Raw genomic sequence first — 22,244 nt, 5'->3', positions numbered from 1 at the left:
AGCGGTACGCGGGGAGAGAAGGGGACAACTGCACGCTCTCCAAGAGGGAGTTCCTGGCCTTCATGAACACCGAGCTGGCTGCCTTCACGAAGGTGAGGCTCCCCTCGCATGCTTCCAGCCTGCGGCACAGCAATTACAGCCTCTGACCCCCCAAGCAGTGGGGGTGGGCTCGCCACCCCCTTAAGGGCTCGCTCCCACCTGAAGCCGGACAAGCCGGCCCGAGAGGATTCTGCCGCCCTTTGCCGCTCGCTCTGTGCTGGTGATGAACCGAAGGCTGCAGCTCTGCCTGGGGCTGGGGTGTTCAGCGTGGGGCACCTTTGCCTCGAGGCAGATGTTCATCACCACCCCTTTGGTCTTTTGCAGAATCAGAAGGACCCAGGTGTCCTGGACAGGATGATGAAGAAACTGGATCTGAACAGTGATGGGCAGCTGGACTTCCAGGAGTTCCTGAACCTCATCGGGGGCATTGCGGTGGCCTGCCACCAGAGCCTGGTTGTTACGGCCCCAACCCCGTGAACGTGCCTCAGACAAGACCGATGCAGAGCTGGAAGCAGTGCCTTTAAGATGGGGACATCCCCATTCCTCTTTTTTATGTATAAAATAAAAGGTTGAAATACCCAGTGTACGTCATGGCTTTATTTCAGCATTGCGAGGGAGGGGAAAGCACTGGGAAAGCCGTCCAGCCCCAGGGGGAGCAGGCTCTCTAGGCCCTACCCTCCGCTTCTCCACTGATGCGAGAACGCACGTGTTCTCGTCCTTCGCCCTGCGGAATCTACGACCGCCTGGCTCTGGACATCCTCCAGCCTCAGCCTGTCCAGTGCTGCGGGGAAAGGTATATTACAGGGTGCAACTACGCGAGGTAAATGCAGAGACAGGAGCATTACCACTAAGGATAATCTGAGTACTGGAAACTGCAGTTACACACTAACACTGAGCAGAAGCAGCCCCTGCTAGCACGATACGTTATTTCAGGACTACAGCCTCCATTTTCTGGAGATTTCAAAAACCTCCAAGTTTGACAGGTTAAGAGTGAAAAAAGGAAGTTAAACCCAAGCTCCATCTCTAAAGCTGAGCTACAAAACAGGAAGATGGTCAATTTACTTTATTCATGAGAGAAGCTGATTATTTTGAGAAGCATCGCTAGGACAACAAAACAGGAAGTCAACACTAGCACTTGAATGCTGAGCTGCTCTCCTGCTGCCTCCCAGGGGCACAGAGCTGCCTTGGAGCAGGAACAGGCTCTGTGCTGGCCCCAGTTCCAGACAGTGCTGCAATCCCGTGACAGCCAGGCTCAGCTCTTCCCACTGCCCAGGCTGCAGTAGGGCCTTCGAGCCATTTTTCCAGGGGCCCAGTACAAAATGATGTAAGAGGTGTTGCCGCAACTCCAGCAGTTTCTACAGAGCACACTGTGTGGTAACCAGGCTCAGGAAGAGCCACCCTTTACCCCCTGGAAAAGATCTGCCTCGAGACAACGGTATGTAGAAACTCCACATCAGCAGGATCTGGAAACAGGAACACAAGTTGCTACTACGTGGAAGCAGCCAAGAGTGTCACTACAGCATCCCTGGGCCGGGAAGAGGAGGTAGGACACAGTACGGGTGTGGCTATGGTGAAGAGGCTACACTAAGGGCTGGAATGGTGGGAGGTGAGTTTCCACACTGCGCTGTGAAATGAGACCGTTTCCCTCTGATCTCACACCTCCCCAGGACAGGCATGTCCTAGCGGAACTGGAGCGGGCTGATGCGCAGCCCGATGACATCTTTCCCAATCTCCGTCACCTGAGGAATAAAAGGGAGATGATTAATGCTTAATGCCTTTTTTATAAGGGCCTGTAGTGACAGGACAAGGGATAACAGGGTTAAACGGAAAGAGGGAGATGAAGATGGGACATCAGGAAGGAATTCTTCCCGCAGAGGGTGGTGAGGCACTGGGACAGGTTGCCCAGAGAAGCTGGGGATGCCCCATCCCTGGGAGTGTCCAAGGCCAGGCTGGATGAGGCTTGGAGCAACCTGGGCTATGGAAGGTGTCCCTGCCCATGGCAGGGGAGGGGGCTGGACGATCCTTAAGGCCCCTCCCAACCCAAACCATTCTGTGATGCTATGATTAGCAACTCAAAGGCCCAACCCTGTGCAGGTTCTGAGCCTAGACAGGTCTTGTGAACACAGCTGCTGATCCTGCCACGTCAGTCCCTGAAGGCAGCCCTTACACTACACAGCATTTCGCAATTCCCAGACTGTTCCACGTGCCAAGTCCCACGACATTCAACTTGACCCAAAACCTACACCAAGTTAGGGGGGAGCTGCTGGAAGGGATTCTTAAGGGAAACATCACGGGCGGTAGCAGACGCTGAGACTCCCTTACCATAGTGACGCGGCAGATCTGCCCGTGGAACTCGGGGCAGTAGCAGGCTCCGCTGAGCGGACACTTCTCCACAGGTTTGCCACGATAGATGGGTCGGTAAGAGGCAGCACAGATGTCAAAGGGGTTGTGCATGTCATAGTTGAGCTGGTAGGTGTCAGTGGGATTCTTTTCACAGGCTGACAAGATCTTGCGAGTCTGCAAAAAGCAACCATGTCGATGAGGGGGGCAGCTAGGAAGCCAACCAAACAGGGTCTGCCGCAGCAGCCGTTTCTGGCCATGCGTCTCACAGACTTACCTGCTGGGCCACCTCAGGCTTTGGACCCAGCTCCAGCAGCCGACGGGCAAAAGTAGCAGCTGTCTTGAAGTTTTTAAGTTTGAAAAAGAGGTTGAGAGCAGTACGCAGCACCAAGATCATGTGGACAGGCTGCAGGTTGGAGTGGGTGAAATAGGCAGCCATCTGTATTGGGGAGACGGAGGGAAAGCAGGGATACAATCACTACCAACCACAGGAATAACTGGTCTCATAAAATGCTGGAAGAAACCCCTCCCAGGAAATCACTGCCACATTTGCTTTACAGGAGGAAATGGCAGAATTCAGGATTCCCAATGCCTTTTTAAACCCAAAGGCTACTTCCCCCTCCTAGCAAAGAAATTCAGTTTCTGTACCTCGCAGATGCGCTTCTGCTGCTCCAGGGTCTCTTTGGGCAGCTTCTTCCGCTCAGTCTCCATCGAGAGCCCTACAATATACTCCCGGCAAATGGCTATCAGCTGCTGGGCCTTGCAGAGAGGGAGACAGAGTCAGGCAGTGGGCCTCCTGCCCCGTGGGCAGGCAGACAATGGGCAGAGGAGTCTGCCCCTCACCTCAGCAATCTCCTGCTTGTTGTCCACCACCAGCAAGGGCACGCTGAGCAAGATGGAGCGGAACTTCTCCACGGCCTCCTCAAACTTGCCAGCCGTAGTGAGCTGGTAGCACAGCTGCAGGCGCTGGATCAGGTCATTGAGTTTCAGTCCGACGGCAGGGAGCGCATTCTTCAAGCCAGCTTCTTTCCTGGGTGCACCAAAGAGGGATTGGGGTTACAAACGGGACCACTGCAGAGGCCAACAAGAGCATACACGTCCTCACCTCAACTGCAACTTGTCAGAAATGTTTTGACCTAGGGCCATGCTGGTTTTCTCTATCGTTAGTTTAGCAGAAAAGACATCTCTGCTTCCATAATTCTGCCACCCACAATGCCCAGTGCTCTGCTTTAGCGTAGGCTGTAAGTCTGGTGGCTTCCAGGCACCACTGTAAAAACAAACGTGTGGTTCTCTAGATGCCTCAGACCAGCTTTGCTAGAGGTAGAGTGTGAGTACTAGAAAATGCAACATCCCAAATGCCTCACCCTGGGTTTAGTCTCTAAAAAAAGAAAAATTAAAGCGGCTCTTTGACATCTTTACATCTAACAGCAAGCAGCAGAAAAATCCCACTGAAGACAGAATGCTCCCTGTAATATCCAGCAAAGAAGGCGGCTCCTCTCTTCCCTTCTCAACCGAGGGAGGAAACGTTGCTGGCTACAACGGTCAAGGAGCCTGGGAGGTACATGGCACAAGAGAAGGAGCACAGAAGAGGAGCTGAGCCCAGTGCTTACCAGTTGCGATGTGGGTATCCATATAGGGTAGGGAGACATGGCAGGGCCTGGTAGGTCGTACGGCCACGGGCATAGGTCTGCAGGAACAGCTGCTTGTAGGGTCCGAAGTTTGTTACTCCTACCTGGTCATGGAGCAGCTGAGAGAGACACATTGATCTGCTGAGTAAAAGTTGTCCAGGGCTGTACAAGGGCCACACAGACATTGCTCAGACCCACAGCACCTCTTATTTCATACCCAGAGAAAACAATGCACAAAATGATTCACGAAAGGACACAGAACAAAAGACTGGATCAGAGACAAAAATCCATGGGGAGAAAGGCACAACCTTTTCCCTGGAAACTCCAGGGGAAACTTACTCTCATTGCTGTCTCAAAGGAGCCAGCCAGGATGTGGTCAACAGGGAGCTGAGAATTGTTACACCACACCTACAAGAACAGAAAGAAACGTGTACCAGAGGAATTGTTTATACGCACACATTTGCCTCACCTACCCTCACCACCTCTAACTCCCCCACCAAGTCCCTGTGCTGTGCCCACAGATGAGTGCTAACAAGGACTGAACCTGAAAAAGTGCCAAAGAAGGAAGTTTCTGAGAAAGACAGACAAAGCTTTGTGCTGTTACCTGAGCTGGGCTGGTGCCCTTGGTGGGTGGCACAAAGAATCCATCCTCTGCTGTTCCTGCTGGAGCAGGAACATCCTGGGGGAACAGAGAGAGCAGCGATTAGTGTGGGAGTTTCCAGCACCCAGATGAAATCAGAGCGGGCCACAGTCATGGTGACCATGTCTCTGAAGAAGCCCAGAATACACTTCCACCACCAACCAGCTGTCACTGCCTTCCCAAGTAACGACAACTAGGCTACTTATGAAGCCTCCCAAAAGCTTCCTACCAGTTCAGGGGGAAGATCCAAATCTTCTTCGACTTCCCATCCACCTCCTTCTTCCTGTCCCTTACCTAGACCTTCCTCTCCAAAGCCCTCTCCAGCATCTACGAAGCCATCTGCATGGGGGGGACGGGGGAAATTGTCAGAGCTCTGAGGCAAGCACACACTCACACTTCTGCAAGAAAAACTCTTGGATTCACCCACCTTCATCCAGCTGCAACTCTGCATCTTCTCCCCAGCCTTCCGTGCCAACAGTGTCGATATCGATGTCAGCAGCCAAGGCACCCCCTTTGCCTACAAAGAGTGTAGTGGGCTCCTTCACTTATGCCTCTCTGAGTGGGTCAGGAGTTAAGCAAAGAACTTTAGGCCAGCACCCTCCCATCAAATTGTCCCATTTTGTGCTAAAAAGGCCAAAGATTTGAGAGATTTGCCAAAGATAGTGTAAATGCTGAGCTGTATTCCAACCTCTGGTAGTAACACACAACAAATCTGAGGTTAACAGCAGCAGTTCAGAAGCCACGGAGACAATTATCTCCATTCTGCATTTCCCAGCTTAATGAAGCCTTCCAAGTACAAAGCAATACCTTTGCTAGCAATTGTTCCTTCGAAGAAGCCCTTGGAGACAGTCAGCAGTGGCCAGTTGGTATCCAGAGGCATGACAGGAGCAGGAGGCTGCAGCAGCTTTGCATTGTGATCAATGTCTGGAATCTGAGCAGACAGGCGCAGAAAACAGTTTCAAAAATCCTATTCTTTGACCTACCCGCCTCCACGTGACAGTCTCAAGCCTGGTAAGTGGTGACTGGAGTGGACATGGTTCCTCGCTCTCAGAAAGGAGCTGAGCCAGTCACACTAACACCAGATCCCACTCTCATCTTCTTCCCAAACTCCAGAGCTCTTGTAAGCATTAGGAAGTTTGCTAACCGTTTCCTTTTCTGGATCAAATGTTTCCTTCAGGCTTTCAGCTTCCTCATCCAGACCATGAGTCGCAGCCGTGAGATAGGCCAGGGACTCTGAAACGAGACAAAACTAACATCAGCTCACATTTTTCGTTGCCTAGAGAAAGAAAACATCTCGCCCCAGCACGCACAGCCACACTGTCACAAGGAGAAGATTAGCAGCATGCCAAGATGTGGAAACACACCTTTAGGAGTGTCCCTGGATTTAGGACAAGAATGTGCAGGCGACAACTGTTTGAACACACTCTACAGTTGATTCAGGTCACCTAGATGGTGTTCAAGCTCTCGGGTTACTTCCAGCTCACCTAACTCAGTTTCTCAGGTAAGGGATTATGCTGATCTGCCTGCAAGAATTACTGCTCATCCCACCACTGCTCCAGCTTCTCCCAGCCCACAGGGACATACATCAGTCTGGTAATACTCACTTTGCCCACAGTTCTTCAGGATCCTCACTCTCTCCGCCACGTCTCCTAGATACAAGGCGTTCTGGTAGTGGCCGCTCATATCTTTACGGATCTCGGCTGAAGCGAAAGACAAAAAGTCTCGATAGCTTTGCTGTTCTCAGCCTCCACTGTCATGCTGCTCATTCCCTCCGGGAATGACACTCAGATCCTCTTATGTCATTCTTCTTTGCCACCACCCTGGCACTCACCTATCTTCATCATCTTCCGAAGCTTCTCCAGATTGCCGGTGATGAGATAGAGGAAGGAGAGCCTGTCGAAGTTCTTGGTGCGCTGGTAGCACATCTCCACGATCTGGTGATTTCCCTGCAGCAACGCCACCTCTCCCAGCTTCTCCCAGCAATTCTTGTCATCCAGAGCTTTGGCTGCTTCCAGAGCAATCTAACAAGAGAACTGACATGCTTACAAAGGCTCTGCAGAAAGCAGTTTTCTCTGTAGGCTTCTGTTGATAACGCCTGGGATGGAAAGCATGGGATTACAGGGATCACTGCACTAGATCACACCCCCTGCTGAAGGCCTGCACCTCAGTCAGGCTGCTGTCACCCTCGATTCTATCACACTCAACTAACACTTCTTCCCAACACTAGTCCTCCTTGCAGCACAAGTTGTGAGCGCTGCCCCAGCGGGCCTTTGCGATTCCCCCAGAAGCAATGCCTTTCCCACAGCACCCCCTGCTACCTCACCTCAATGTTGCCACACTCCAGTGCCAGGCTGAAACGCGTCTTCTCGTCCTTGACAAAGTGCAGGGCCACCTCTGGGTAGCCCTTTTTCTGCAGGTAGGCAATGATGGACTGGCCCACAAGCTTTGCATTCCTCACCATGTGCAGCACCTGCAAAGAAAAGGCCGAGGCACCGAAGCTGGCAACCTGCTACCTCTGTCCTAGGGTACAGGCCAAGGAAGAGTGTGGGGTTTCTCACGTCTCCTCACCTCATCATACTTTCTGTTGATCAATGCCAGCTTGAATTTGAATTCTGTGGGATCGATGGTGAGGACCCTGGGGCGGCACTCTCTGTCCAGGCAGTACACATTGTTCCCCTTCACGCGGGTAACGTAGATCGGCAGGTCCAGGGTGCGTATAATTCCGTGATCCCTATGCCAACACACAGCACATATGTGACACGTATGCCAACACATGTTCAGTTTTGGGCCCCTCAATATAAGAAGGACACTGAGGGGCTGGAGCGTGTGCGGAGAAGGGAACGGAGCTGGGGAAGGGTCTGGAGCACAATTCTGTGGGGAGTGGCTGAGGGACCTGGGGCGGGTCAGCCTGGAGAAGAGGAGGCTGAGGGGAGACCTTATTGCTCCCTACAGACCCCTGAAAGGAGGGCGCAGAGGTGGGGGGGTTGGTCTCTTCTCCCACGTGGCAAGGGATAGCACAAGAGGAAACAGCCTTAAATTGTGGCAGGGAAGGTTTAGATTAGATACTGGAAAAAATTTCTTCCCGGAAAGGGCTGTCAGGCCCTGGAAGGGGCTGCCCAGTGAGGTGGTGGAGTCACCATCCTGGGAAGGATTTAAAAGACGTGTGTGGATGAGGCACTTAGGGACATGGTTTAGCGGTGCTATGAGCAGTGCAGTAACAGTTTGGCTTCATGATCATGGTCTCTTCCAACCAAAAAGATTCCATGATTCTACATCTGCATGACTGCATTTCCCTACCTCAAAGGAGGCTCAGCACTCTGTGTGTTATTTTAGCCTGCAGTATGAAAGCAAGCCACAGAAAGACAGTGCAGCCATCCAGCCCAGTGATAAAATACCAGTGCACGGGGTAAGCAACCAAACACAAGTACTTCACTCCAGCTATCTTTGGCTACGTCCACGCCATAATAAAAGTGCCGTTTCACAAGCACCAGCTTTGTTATCTGCCAAAACGCCACAGCAGTCTGCACAAGGCCTCCCAGTTGAAGGACGCGGCGCACGACCCCAGACTCACCCCGTGGTGACCGCGTATTTGATGTGGTTGCTGGTGGTATAGATGAAAACGCCACTTTCATCCCAGGCACCGCCCTTGACACGGATGTTTTCATGGATGTTACACAGCGACTCCAGCTTTCTGTTGCAGATCATGATGGCTGGAGAGAAGTAGTAAGGTGAGGGGACCCTCTACTGTTAAACATCTGCCTCTGACTGATGGCTTCTCTCTTCCACAGTCCCAGCAAGAAGACTGTGGAGTGTCAGACTAAGGAGATGATGGCAACCACAACTAAATTGTTACCATTCCCCTTAGTTTTATGAAAGGGATTAGCTGGATCACTTTGAGGAGTACAAGAAGCCCTCTGTTTTACAAGCGTACTGAAAGGTTTTGCTGAAGAGACAAAGTGGCAGGGCCCACACTGCGAATGTCTTTAGCTGCACTTTCACTGCTAGCCATGGCACTGAATGGTTTCTCCTGCAGGCCATGCTAGCAGGACTCTGCTCCCAGCCAAGAAAGGAGCTAGGGCGGAAGGAGCCAGGTGAAACACCACATGCCGTCACTGCTTACCATGCTTAGCCAGCAGAGCCACATGGGACATGTCAGCTGACCAGATGACATATTTCACCTTGGAGATCTTCACCGAGGCCAGAGTTCTGGGAAAGGACAGCACGGCCATCAGAGCTTGAACAATACCCACCCCAGCAAGCTCTGTGATCAAGCTCTGTATGATAACGATCACTGCCTGACAACCTGAACCCAATTAATTGCTCATGCTCTGAAGCCCCTTTTTGCCATTCTGGATCTATAAAATCACGAGGCAGAAGCGAGCGTCTCTGCAGTCCAGTACAGCGAAACAAACCTCTCTCCAAACCTGTGCAACAGGAAATATCTGAGTGACAACTGATGTCAAAACCTAGATTTCTGAGGGGGTTTTAGTGACAGACTTAACAGAACAAGGGAAATAAGGTATTTCCAAGCAGCATTCGCAGTGTTCAATTTACGTGTAACTCCCAACGATACTAAAAAGCCGAAGAAGCGAGGCGAGCTCTGGGACATACGCAATCAACATACACCATATCTATCTGCAGATAATCCAGACCCTTCTCAAGCCTACAGAGATGGCCAAAAGCACAGACTCCTTGCCTGTTTCTTTGTGGCTAGCAACACATACACCAGCACAAACGTGCTGCCAAAAGAGCATTTTGAGCAGATACAAAACCTGAGGGACAAGGCATCAGGCAAGGTTAGCTTAATTGAGTTTGGGTTTTTTTGATTTCTCTCCACTTTTATAGCCCCCGATTCCGTAGTCGCAGGATTTACAAGGGTATGGCACACATCTCCCTGTGATCAATGGCACGATGCCTGCAGCATAAATTGCACCTTGGCTATGTTTACACTCTGCTCTTCGTAACAGTTGTTAGCCGTGGTTTGGATCAGTCTGACACAGCCTGCAGCTGATGCTAAATTCTGGAGTGCATTAATAGCTATTACTTGTCTCCAGAGGGCAGGCGCCAGCAGGATTACAATATTAAAACTTCTCCCAGCAGACTGGATCTTACCGCTTCTGCTGCACATCAAAGAGGGTGATGGAGTCTGCATCTCTCAGTAACAGGTTCCCTGTGCCAGCATAGAAAATCTCATCACAGTTCGGCACCTGAACCTTCTTTGTGATCTCATTCTTCAGGTTTTTGATTAGGATCTGCCATGTGATGAGAGGAAATGGAACAGCACAGGACAGTTAGGTAGATTCTACAAAGAAATTCAGAATTCTTTCAACTCACAATTTTTGTATAGCTGAACCTCAGTGACAAGAGGCCAAAATAAGAGTTACAGCCTTCCTCAAAGCAGGAAAAGACTTTATCCTGCTAGAAAACCCAACCTCAAGTTTGCCAAGGTACAGACACAGCGTATACTCTTTTCGGCCCCTCTGCTGTCATTATTCACTGGCTGATACAACTTGCAAACCCTCTCTACTGTAAGTACGTGAACAACGTAAAGCTCAGGGAGAAATGAGAGGGAACACAGTGTAGACAGAAAAAGGAAACAAGGAAGTTGAGAGGGGAGAACAGCAAGTGGAGAAGGGGAAGGCTGTGAGGAGTAACCAAACAGGCATGAAATAAACTTGAATTTACTAAGCAAAAAACTACAATGAATTAAAAAATATAAAAATAAAGGAAAAAGAAGAAAAAATACAGTATCTTGCATGGGGCCAAGAGCAAGATTTTCTTCCCCTTCACATCAACTACATTCAAAGCAGGGAAAACTTCCCATGACTCTTCTTTCCCCCTTCTTCCTCCTACTGTTCTCACTGCACAAGTGAAAACAAAGAACTTTCTTAACTCTAACCTGTATTTTCACCATTTCCCCATTACTTTAACGCTGTGAAAGTGACCTGGTGGCTTCGCAGTCCTGTTCTGGTGAGCTATCGTTCCTGAGCTCGCCTGCCGTAGCAGGCTTCCAGCAACTGACCTGAGATTTACTCTACAAGAAGTTAAATAATATTTCAACCCATTATATTTTCAGTGTATTATATTTCTTTGTGTACCTCTGCAGCCCACTCTGACAATGCTTTGCCAGTCTAATTGGATCTCCACTCATTCTGTTAACCCAATCTCCCTGCTTTCCATCTGCATGCTTCCAAACGACAACACACCCCGTTAAAAAGATGACCCTATTAAGCTTGTCCCCTTACCGAGTGCATGCGATCCAGGACTGCAAAGCGGTTACGAGCTACCCACACAGCTGTTAGCCCGGAGGAACGCTTCCCTTCAGGGGCTGGAGAGAGCAAAACGCAGGCAGTCAATAAAACCTCTGGCAGGCTTTTACGGCAACACATTAGTCTGTCTTGTTTGATCCCTTCTTGGCTGTTGTGGCTGCTTCCTCCTAATGCGTGTTTAACCTGAGGCTGTTCACAAGACTCGTTTCCTCCCCCCGATGTCCTTTCAGATCTCCGTGCGGCCAGTGCCAGCCCTTCTCTCCAGCCAAGGCATCAGACAAGTGGCTGGCTGTACCACTTGTAACACCACTGCTTGGCACTGAAACGGGCCATCCCGGGCGACAGCGCCGTCTGTCAAGCTAACGAGCAGAGCCTTGCTGGCCAAACAAACCAAGCAGCGAGGGTCCCGGCTTCCATGGAGGCTCCCCCCTTCTCCCTCCCCCCTGCAAACTGATATAACGAGCGAGGAGAAAGGCTGCACTCTCCCCAGCACACAGCTGTTCTCCCAGCTTTAAAATGCTAATACAAACACTGCGCTCTGCATGTCAGGCACACAGAAAGGACAGGCCACGGGATGCGCATCAGATGAGGAGAAGGCTTTATGCAGCAGCAGAAGGGAAGAGAGAAGTAAAGTGAGAGAGCTGCTGCTGCTTTGGTAAAATAAAATTTTGTTTCGCTCTCAGCCCCTTTTCTCACCAGTCCTGCTGCTCAACATTTCTGGAGACTCGCGCACTAGACCAAGTGTTACTTCACCAAGCACAGTGCTATTTGTGCCAGATATAACAAATGATGACTTAAACCTGACTGCCTCAGCCCTCATTTACTAACCAACACGATACAGACTTGTCTGAATGCAATTCCCAGCTCTGCTTGGGGTTTTCTGATGGCAACTTCACCTGGTTTTCTGAATCTCCAGAACTCCACGTTTTTCCTGGCTCTAAGTCTTTAACAGACTGTAAATCAGGCAAAAAATGACTGAAATACATTACCCAGAAGACTGTTTAAGTGTGATAAGAAAGCTTATCTTCCCTGGCAGGGTACATAAGCTGAAGGACATGATGACAACTCCAAGGCACATGTTAAATACCTACATTACAGTCCTGGGGGGTCATCAGAAGGTTGCATATCCAGCAGCTTGGTGGAGAAGATACTTACCAACGTATGAAATGCAGGGCTTTCGTGAGCCCTAGAGACTTCTTCCTCTAGAAGAACACCTTTCCTCATTTGAAGGGTCACAAGCTGGGTGTCCCCAGACAAGTCAGCTTTGAACATCTCAATGAAACGACGTCTTTGAAATCTACTCAGTAACGTTTAATATAGATAGTTACTAGAACACTCCCTTTCTCTTTCTCTCTCCAAACACACCTGCTGACTGGACTCAGCAAAGAAATCCTCCCTTCATTAGACCTGCAGAAATCAATAAATCTACGAACAAGTGAGCTGGATTCCAGTCTAACTCATTCACCACTCCCACTCATTTCAAAGTCTTTACTGCTGTGACAACAGAGGCAGGAGGAACCAGCTGGAGTTTCAGATCCCAAATGGAATTCATAGTTAGGAGAAAGGATTATTTTTTTTTTCCCTAAATCATGTTTTGACTTGTAAATTGCACAAAACTGATGTGGAATTTGCCGAGAGGAAGAATGACTACTGGCACCCTGGCACTGTCACTTTTACAGCCACTTTTCAGAACATAAAATCTCTTAGAACAAAACATATCTGGTTAAAATCCATCACTGTTGACAAGCCAGGAAGGCTGCCTGCTGCGTCAAAAGGGAAAGCGAAAAGTTCCTAATAACAAAATTATAAAATATATATTTGTAGCAGTAAAAGTTTGGGATGAACATGAATTTTTCACGTCAGTGTAGCGTGACATAGTGAGCAGGAAGCCTGCCAAATGACGCGTGCTGCAGCAGCCCTGGGAAACATGGAGAAAGAGTCCAACAAGACAGGCATAGAGAAATAAAGCTTTTTCATATGTAACACACAGCCCGTTGGAGAGCAGAGGGGACAGCTACACAAGGATCAGTGTGAAATAAGAAATGCTTACCGTCCGGATTCTGGGAGTCTGCATCCTTGGGAATGGTGTATAGGTCATAAGTGCTATTCTCTAGGTTGCTGGCTCTCTGCAGAGAAGGGGAAAAACCCATTCTGAGGTAGGATTTCACAGAACCGACATTCACAGCTGCATGGAAAGTTCTGAAGCACATTATGCAGCAAAACTGACTTACTGTGCAGAGAAGGACAGCATTCTCAGCTGGGTTGTATGACATGTTGAACACGGGGAACTTGGAACCACTGAAGAAGAGCCATGAAGAAAAGAGAAAGTTAGAGTGGACCAACGTTATTTCTACCAAAGTCACCTTCTGATAAACGTTCTTCATTTTCTGAAATACACTGAGTACCAGAAAAGTGCTGTTTTGAATAATTTCTTGAATCAAAACCACTTGGAAACACTGTAAGAACATCAGGAACATCAGCACTTCATAAATGAAAGAGCTAGAATTTCAGTTTGAAACTTAAAACCAGTTAAAAAGAATTTATATCTATAAAAATTGACCTAAAAAACTCATTGTAGGCTTCGTGAGTTCATCTGACAGACGAGCCAGTCAAAGCTGAGGCATGTGAATGCAACAATACAACCTATCCATAAGCGAAAAACTACCAGGGGATTCAGGATACCGGCAACACCTCTTGTAGCATGATGAGGTAACCCCTACCTTCGCAGCTGCATGACAGCAACGTCCTTTGAACTGTTGAAATCAAGCTGGCGGAGGAAACGGTCCTTCACATAATACAGCATGTTCCCGTGCACAGCGTAAGCCGGCCGCTCGCGCTCCAGTTTGAACACGATCATGCCACCGTCATGGCCTGAGAAAAGGCAGGCGAGAGCTCAGCCTTAAGAAAAAGCCCGGGATCTAACCCACACGATGAAGGTGACACTACCAAGCCTTTCCAACCAAGCAAGGAGCCAACAGAAATCATAACCAGTGACTGCCAGCCACGTCCGCTACTCCTCAGCCTGACTGAATTAAGCGATTCTGCTTCTTTCCTTAGGGCCCACCCCCCTTTTAGGTTTCCTAATAAATCCAGGATCTAACACTCTTCTAGAAACACTCTGCCTCGCTGTCACGCATTTCTTCAGGTGCTAATAGTCCTGCATGGGTTCCCCTAGGATCTGTCCCATCCCTTCTCAGCCTTAGAGCATTCAGCTCATTAATGCAGAGGCTATCTTGTTCTAGCTTTGAACTGCAGCTGATATAATGATTCTGTTCCACTACATAAGGATCTTTTCCCTACGATACATTTAATAAAAGCATCTGCAAGTCAGTGTGTACTGCAAAGTGAGCTATAGAAAAGCAAATCCTGGATGGATTCCCTATATGGAATATATCTTCTTGTCACAGCAACCTGCCAGACACTGAGTAGAAGCTTTTTTTACCTGCAGCAAAGAGATTGAGGTTGGGATGAGCAGCCAATACCCAAAAGCGATCATGATCACGCCGGAAGGTCTGGACACCCGTGCTAAATGTACAACAGAAGGAATAAGGAATAGAAACAAAATGGAAAACTTGGTATAAACTTGAGATCCCAAAACTAAGATCCTAAGTTTTGCCATACTGACTGTCTCTAGCATTCAGCACACGGAGTCCACTGAGAGGTCAAAACATGGATTCAAAGCCTTCTGCTAAGTAACATATTCTCATTTAAGTATTTGCAGCATCCCTAAACAAGTCAGCCCTCTTCTGCTTGCTTTGAGACAAGCACAAGCCTCACTCATTACATGTCTCAAAAGGACAAACAAGGCGAAAACTCACTCACAAATTATCAAACACTAGCGCTGACATTTTAAGAACTACGAGTGTTCAGTCTCTCTAAGAGTAACTGTAGGGCTTTCATACGGGTAGGAACTTTCATAACAAACTTAAGTCAGGTGCTTGACAAGCTCTAACCGTTTAGACATATCCCAGACACGGATGCTCTTGTCTTCCGAATTGCTGAGGATGAGCTCCTGCCGTGGGTGAAAGACAGCACACGAGACGTTGTTGTAATGCCCCCGGCAAGTGTCAACCTCCCAGGCCTTTGATTCTAACCAGAAGTGATAAAGAATAAGGAAAATAACAGTTAAACTCTGCCACAGCAGAACCACTACAAGCACTTTATTATAAAATGAACTGCATCAGTCATTAGTTACTACGTTGTTCTCTGCAGTTTGCATTTACGATCCCTCTGCAACCACTGCACAGCTCACCTAACCGAAACAGATAAGCCAGACTACTAACGAGGCGCTAAGAACTGTACGCAGTTTAGCTGGACTGAGCTGAGAAAAGCACAGCTATTCCTGACAGAGGGCTTCTGGCTCTCGAATCATCTTCCCTTCTCATTCCATCAGTGCATATTCAAAAAAACATCAGAGTCAAGTTTTTCGACTCCTACAAGCTTCTGCTCAGCAGCTTGCACAAATCAAAAGAAGCTAGAAGTGTTTGCTATGGACCTGAGCTCTCCTCAAAGTGCAAAAGCCAATGCTGCTTGGGATTATTCATCACTCCAGCAGACGGACATGTTTGTAAAGTGTAAATTACCCCCAGGTTCAGCCTACGATGTTCAAACACAAATTTCAACTCTCAGCCCCCTTCTCCCTGTGGGCTCACCCTGGAGAACCCTCTTACCGTTCATCCGCCAGATCTTCACTTGCCGATCATCGGCTCCCGACACAATAAGCGGCATTGTAGGGTGGAAGGCAGCCCAGTTCACCCCACGATCATGGCCCTACAGGCAAAAAGAGTCACTTGAAGCAATTTGGTGACTGCATGGCATGAGGAGGGGGAGCAGGAAGCAAAGACTGCAGACAGGCTTGCCAAGACACAGCTTTCACTGTTTCTATACACCATGCTGCTCATACCAAATGCTTCCATACAGTTAGATTACACAGATTATAGATGCCCACAATAATAAGCTTTGCAGATACCATTCTTCACCAGTGGAGCAAAGCTGAAGCTTGAAAGCAGAGCAACACCACTTCCAAGCTTTAACAAGCTGCTACAGAAGGGTGTCTCTCCCATAATCTCCTCTGTTACTTCCAGTAACACAAGGTAGTAACATCTGCTCCTAACTGAGCTTGTGGCTGTGCCGACAACACCCTGTTTGATTACAGTGCAAACATCTTCAGACTTCACATTTTGAAGTCAGAAAAATTCATGCCATAATCTACATGAGCATGTAACTCTACAGCTGAGTCAGATGCTTCAACTCTTTTTTCCTCTGACATTTTTTCTGGGCTTTTAGAGGATCGTTTGAGTCACAAGGATTTCACTAAATAAATCTGAAAAGGCTGCACAGCGCACACACATTGACACCGTACCTCAAGAACGTGCTTCACAACCGCATCTGTTGTCCCAAACAAATCCACCCCCGTTATTCCTCTGACATCTGATTCCACAGCTCCAGGGGACAGGTTCTTCTTCCTTAGGCCTTGTGGAACAAAGAGGAGGGACGAGCAGGGGTGGAGGAAGCAAAAATTATATTATCAAGCACTGGTTCTAATTTAACAAGTTCAGCTCTATCCTGTGCTGTTTACACACATCTTCAGGTGGAAACTGGGACCCTGAAAGAGGGTGACAAAATACCCAGGACTCCCTTTCCCTAACCCTTCCCAGATCAGACAGACCAGAAGGAAAGTCTGCAATGCAGCAAAGGCTCACTCAGCTTGCTGGGACATAGACAGTGGCACCTTGGCAAAGCAGAACTGACATTCCGATTTCTCCCCCTCTCCCCGCTTTGCTGATCTGAGCTTGCACCTTTCAGGGGACTTTCTCCCATGCCACTTTGATGACCTCTTGTTTATGGATTTGGACAATCTGCCCGGACAAAAAATATTTTCAGGAGCTAAATTTATCGAAAATAAAGCCTGTTCCCGATTCTGAAGAAAACCTAAGTCATCCAAGTTAGCACAGACCTGTATCTGTATCTTCATTAAAACCCAATGGAACCCAGTGGGGAAACTGAGAATCGAAATAAAGCTTCTCCTCCAGCAGTGCACAGGGAAAAGACTATACATGTAACACTCTAAAACAAAACTCAGAAAACATGCTTTTCCATTTATAGGCCCAAAGATGCTGCCATGAAACATACTAAGGACAGGAAAGAGCCGTCTAGGATAAAAGCAGAATTGCATTGGTATGGATGCCAACGGCTAGGGAAGCGTAAGAAGAAAACCAACAATACTGAAGACAAAAAGTATTCTTTTCTTGTTGCAACTCTGATTCCCAAACTCATGGGATACCATGGATTAACAGCTCAACATCTCAACCACATCTCTGGCAAAGTTCGTGTAACGAAACCAAGGGGTCAAGCAGGGTCTCACAGCAAAGCACATGCGCTCAGCACACCGAGCGAGGTGCACATGCAGATGGTCATGCAGACACTTCCAGAGCTTCCCAGGAAGGAGGAATGAAACATACTTAATCCAAGAAAGACAAGTGAAGGAACACAAGAGAGTTTTGGAGGAGAAAATACTTGAGCCTGTGACAAGCCAGTGAAACAGGACTGGGACACAAGTGGAAGATTTCTGGAGTAAGTGCACAAATCAAGAGGAAAGGGAGGACACTCACAGAACACACCAGCCTCCTGTGTTGCTCTGGGGAGGGAGCAGGGACAGAAAAGGGACTTGGAGCAGAAAGGCAGGTATTAGACATACCGAGGACAGCTGTTGAAGAAAAACCCTGAAAAGGAGACTCAGCTCAACATGCACACAAGCACTCAGAACAGGTAATAAAATAGCCAGAGTAAGGAGACAACATGCTCACTGTGAGTGACAAGGTCTAAGTTAGGAGCAAAGAAGGAGACAGATGGTCCTTTGCACATTCTTTTGCTCTATTCCCTTCTCCAATGGGCTAAAGAGGGCTCTTAGGGTCAGACTCTCTCATTGCTGGGCTTCCTGTCCCCGAAACCCATCCACGTTCAGCCCGCAGTTAGAGACGTGCAGCGGAGGCTGAATTGTAGCAAAGGTTTTGCCAGTCATCAACATACATCCACTGAGGGTGCTCAGGGAGAGGCAGTCTATCCCCACTTGCTACCTGGGGACTCTCAGCTCAGGCCCTCCCAGTCCCAGGGCTTCCCAGTGTTGCCAGCCCAAACCCTCAGGTGATCCAAAGCGACTGACAGAACAAGGAAGTTTCCTGCCAAGCATCAGACATCGACGTTTGCCAGCTACGAGTAAGGTTAAACAGGAGCTGGTGTGTGATGTCAGAGCACACGCAGAAGCGCTCTGATTAGGGTAAGACCACTAACACCCTCCACAGGGGTTAATGCGTACAGACAGAGAAAAACAGATTATTTTGTGGTTTCTGCAGGTTAGTATCAGCATCACAAGCAAGGGCTTCATTCCATAGCAAGGTGAATGATAAAACACAAACCTTCATGCACTTTATATCTAAACAAGCTTATTCTGACTGCATTCACACAGTTTCTCTCAGGAGATGAGCAGGAAACAGACCCTTTAACCTTGGGTGTACTTGTTTTGCACTGCAGATCCTTCACCAGAAGGTTTCAAACCAAGGAGCACTAACTATATAGGGATTCAAAACTATGGGGCCAGTGTCGCATTGCCCAGCCTGGGCCATGCTCCTCCTCCCTCACACACTCTGCTGAGGCTGCCAACAGAGCTGACAGCTTTGGGAGGAATATTTTGGACTGCAACCTTTAAACTTATTTAACTAAGGGCATCCAAGAAACAGTGCACATAATCCCCAGATCTGCTGAAAAAAAAAATTCTGATGTCAGCAGAAGCTGCAAGTTAACAGCAGCACTTGGAAATGGAGTTAAAGCTCAACACCAAATGATGCTCTCTCTGACTGGGATTATGTGCACAACAGACATCAGGCAAAATGGGGCAACAACCCTTCCCAGGACACAGCTAGAGCCAGAACAGAATCCTGCTAAGGACAGAAGTCATTTTGGGAAAAACTTGGGAGCTGAATTGTATTTTTGAATCTGTTTGTCATCTCTCTGTAGGCTTTTCCACACACTAGTATTCTCACAGTGTCGTGTCTGACTGGAGCGACAGCTGAGTCAATAATTCAGCATATCTCTAAAACCCCTCATCACATATCAACTGAGAAAAAAAGGCCTGTACTATCTCCAAACCAATTTGGCAGCTGGAACTCTGCTGAGAGAGAGTGTTTGTGGGAGAATGCAGCAGCAAAGCTTACTGGCAGAAGAGCTGTTAAACTCCCCAGGCTGGCAGTACAGAGAGGGGGACAGGTTTTAAATAACCAGGATACCCTGTCCCCAGCCCCTGCTGTTGACACAGCTGGCCATGTCCGAGCGCGTACCACACGTAATGCAGCGTGCCCAACCAGAACTGCAACGGCGAGAGCAGCAGGCCTGTCTCTAGAGCAGTTTATGGTGTAACACCACCAGAACTGTCCCCACCGGCCTCCCACCGGTCCCTTAGGTCCATCTAATACTGTCTTTGCTTCCAGCTTTTCATTTAGGGATCCTATCTCATTCCAGAAAGTCACCCTCTGACCTAGATACAATAAGAAATATCAGCAAAGTACTCTGGAGTTTCGACTTGCAAATCCTGCTCTGATCTTCAGGTCACGCTTCATTTTAAGAACAAACAGACTGAAAAGGTTGAAAGAACTCCTAATAATATTATCTTCCTGTCATCACCCACAACTAGGCTACCAAAAAAAACCCCACAAACCAAAAGCCTACTCTTTTTGCAATCCAGACAGAGGCTTTTTAATCTTTCTCTCAGAATTAATGACTTATTGTTGCCCCCAAGAGTTTTTCAAGGGGATAAAGGTGATCTAGAAATTTCTAAAATCCTCCTACAAGCCTGGCACACCTGCAGAGCTGATCAGCTGACAACACTCTGTTCCTTCTGAAAGCAATGCTCGTCGCCTGTGTTGGCTACATAATCAGACTGCAAGATTAGGTTGCAGATTCTCCATCTTCAGAGGTTTTGGCTGCACAAAGCTACAACTCACATCACCTACTGTCGCAGAAGACCTGCTTCACGCTAAAAGGTGGACTAGATGACGCCCTGAGGTCCCTTCCAGCCAACATCCTTTGGCTTCACAGAAACTGAGGGGAATACGCTCCCATCAGTAGAGCATTTTCTGCCTGAAGCTCCTGCAGTCCACAGGCTACTCTTGCTGCTCTCTTTCCTGCCTCACTTGGCTTTCAGCCATTGCAGTTCTGAAGTGGGCTTTGTCACTGGGCACCCCCTTGATCTGGGCAGCTCACCAGAAATATCCCAAACGCGCACGGTCTGATCCAAGCTGGCCGACACTACCAGGTCCTCAGAGGGATGAAACTGGGCACACATCACATAGTGGTTGTGTCCTGTCAGCACACTACAACAAAAAGGACAGAAAATGCCATTTAAACATACGTTATATTAAAACACATCCCAATTTGCACCAACTGCAATAAGCTCAGTCTTGGGAAGGATAATGAGGATTACAGGACTGCTAAATGCTTCAAGAGTTAGCACAACTGAACACTGAGCACATCTGCTTGTACAGAGAGCATTCAGGGACTTTCTGATACCAATAACTTCACGGGCTTTGGCACTGACATGGATTATTTTAACCTCAAAACACGTTCAACCAAGCAACATGTGAATTTATGAATACAAGTCTAGTGGCATCAGAGGAAAAGACAAGGCTGACAGAAATATTCACAACTGAGCAGTTCTGTGTCAGTTCTATCCCTCAACTAAGCACAGCTTCCTCTTGAAAACAACCAATGAAGACAGCTCACCCCCAAACAGTGCAGTTATCTAAAAAGCACTTATCAATTTTACCAAACACAAGTTCTGGACTGCCAGTTCCAAACCCGAATGGTCTGGTCATCAGAAGCACTCAAGATCCAGGGATATTCCTAAAAGGACAAAGTATTCTGTATATGAAGTAATACACATGCCAGACATTCCCTCCCCACATGGTGTTTTCCAACTGTCCCCAGGAATGACCCTTTTTAGATCTTATTTAAGATCTTGGAGTCAGAATTTATGCCTCTTGCACCTCTCAGGCCAACAGGACTGAAGCATCCTCACACTACCACATGCAGCAAAATTTCTTTAGCCAAGATTCCCATCCAGGGAAGCAAAAGACAGACTCCCTATCACACACAAGGGGAGCGGGCACTGGGACAAATACAGGAGGAGCTTACGTGGTGGAAGAAGGTAGTGCGAATATAATCCAAGTGCCCAAGCAGAGTGAAGAGACAGCGGCGCAATTTGTAATTCCAGACCTGCACAACACAGAAGCACAAAAACAATGGCACGTGCCACCACCTGCTAGATTTTTTGTGTGCGTTCTCACATTTCAGCTCACCTACAAGCCTTTCTCTTGCATTTTAAAAAGTGTTTCTAATGCAAGCCAGAACTAGACTTTAACTCGTTTGCAATTAACTCTGATGTCCCCAAAACAAGACAATCACAATTCCCAACACTATTTCCCTCCCATAGATGCTCTTTCTCATCTCTTAAGAGCTTCTTTGCAAATTCCCTTCCCTGGATGATGCCTTCTAGAGAACAAGAGCTAAAGGGGTAAAAGTTTTACCTTTATTTTGTAATCATCACCTCCAGAAACAAACAGAGGCTGCTGTTTGTGGAAATCAATACCTCGAACGGGTCCTACAAATGGGAAGACACAGCAAGATGGCTGCAGCAGTCCCTAGTACTGCTTCAAGACTACAATTTGCATTCCTCCTCGCTCCTGTTGCTATTGATAAATTAAGCACTTCAAGGCAACAAAGTCGTGTAACAGTCTGAGAACCCACCCCCAAACCTCTTCCTTTCCATCCAGATGCCTCCAGCCACCCACCACAAAACATCCAGACCCTTCAGAGCTGTACTTTCAGGTTGGTTTTTCAGACCAGAAACAAAACTACGACCCCACTTTATATGCATGCAAGCAATGCTCAGAGTCACAAAGAAACAGACTAAAATAGAGAGGATCTTAAACAAGCAAAAGGCTCAGCAGCACTTTAGCAAAGCCTCCTTTCCTCCTCTCGCATCCCAGCCTTCCTTCACAAGCAGGACCCAACACCTCCCCCAGCACACTGACCATCGTGCTCATCGAATTTGTCGATAAGGGTGCACATCCGATAATCCCACAGCTGGATGACGCCATTGTGTAGGCTGGTGAGGATCCACGGCCGCTTGGGGTGAAAGCTGAGCCCTGCCGAGGCACAGAAAGACGTGACAGCGAGGCCTCCGCACACTTAAAGCCCAGAGGCCTGGAGCAGCCCTGGGGGAGCCGGCGTCCCCCCCGATTCAGGGACCCCAGGGACGAGCGGGAGCTCCCGGCA

General features: G+C 48.3%; 2 protein-coding genes across 2 annotated transcripts in view; one reads left to right on the top strand and one right to left on the bottom strand.

Moving 5' to 3' along the window:
* The window catches only part of S100A11 (S100 calcium binding protein A11), a 1,140-nt gene extending 624 nt beyond the window's left edge, over positions 1 to 516 (top strand). Inside the window, exons 2-3 of the mRNA XM_010149938.1 lie at positions 1 to 92; positions 364 to 516. Coding sequence (XP_010148240.1) covers positions 1 to 92; positions 364 to 516 — 245 coding nt within the window. The remainder of the gene's footprint in view (positions 93 to 363) is intronic.
* A 1,044-nt stretch (positions 517 to 1,560) lies between these two features.
* On the bottom strand, positions 1,561 to 22,110 carry COPA (coatomer protein complex, subunit alpha). The gene is made up of 32 exons (XM_010149937.1): positions 22,001 to 22,110; positions 21,494 to 21,567; positions 21,102 to 21,182; positions 20,734 to 20,810; positions 20,172 to 20,281; positions 16,279 to 16,388; positions 15,587 to 15,686; positions 14,870 to 15,005; positions 14,359 to 14,441; positions 13,637 to 13,787; positions 13,148 to 13,214; positions 12,967 to 13,042; positions 10,893 to 10,975; positions 9,760 to 9,899; positions 8,768 to 8,853; positions 8,219 to 8,357; positions 7,216 to 7,378; positions 6,971 to 7,117; positions 6,479 to 6,668; positions 6,252 to 6,347; positions 5,792 to 5,880; positions 5,455 to 5,578; positions 5,075 to 5,164; positions 4,877 to 4,986; positions 4,612 to 4,686; positions 4,347 to 4,415; positions 3,990 to 4,126; positions 3,223 to 3,409; positions 3,028 to 3,138; positions 2,657 to 2,818; positions 2,362 to 2,556; positions 1,561 to 1,778 (listed from the first exon to the last, which is right to left on the bottom strand). Exons 1-32 carry the CDS (start codon positions 22,035 to 22,037, stop codon positions 1,719 to 1,721), a joined length of 3,555 nt encoding a protein of 1,184 aa, XP_010148239.1. The 5' UTR covers positions 22,038 to 22,110; the 3' UTR covers positions 1,561 to 1,718.
* Between the last annotated feature and the right edge of the window lie 134 nt (positions 22,111 to 22,244).

Source organism: Eurypyga helias, unplaced genomic scaffold (assembly GCF_000690775.1).
Source record: "Eurypyga helias isolate BGI_N326 unplaced genomic scaffold, ASM69077v1 scaffold36474, whole genome shotgun sequence".
Lineage (NCBI taxonomy): Eukaryota > Metazoa > Chordata > Aves > Eurypygiformes > Eurypygidae > Eurypyga > Eurypyga helias.
Note: the sequence above shows the minus strand (reverse complement) of the source record. Positions and strands in the feature narration are given on the sequence as shown.

Coding starts and splice junctions, on each gene's coding strand:
- COPA (XM_010149937.1), bottom strand. CDS start 22,037: ATGTGCACCCTTATCGACAAATTCGATGAGCACGATG. Junction 20,282..20,733: donor CAGTCCAGAACTTGTGTTTG/GTAAAATTGATA, acceptor TTTTTGTTGTAG/TGTGCTGACAGGACACAACC. Junction 15,687..16,278: donor TTGTGAAGCACGTTCTTGAG/GTACGGTGTCAA, acceptor TTTTGCCTGTAG/GGCCATGATCGTGGGGTGAA.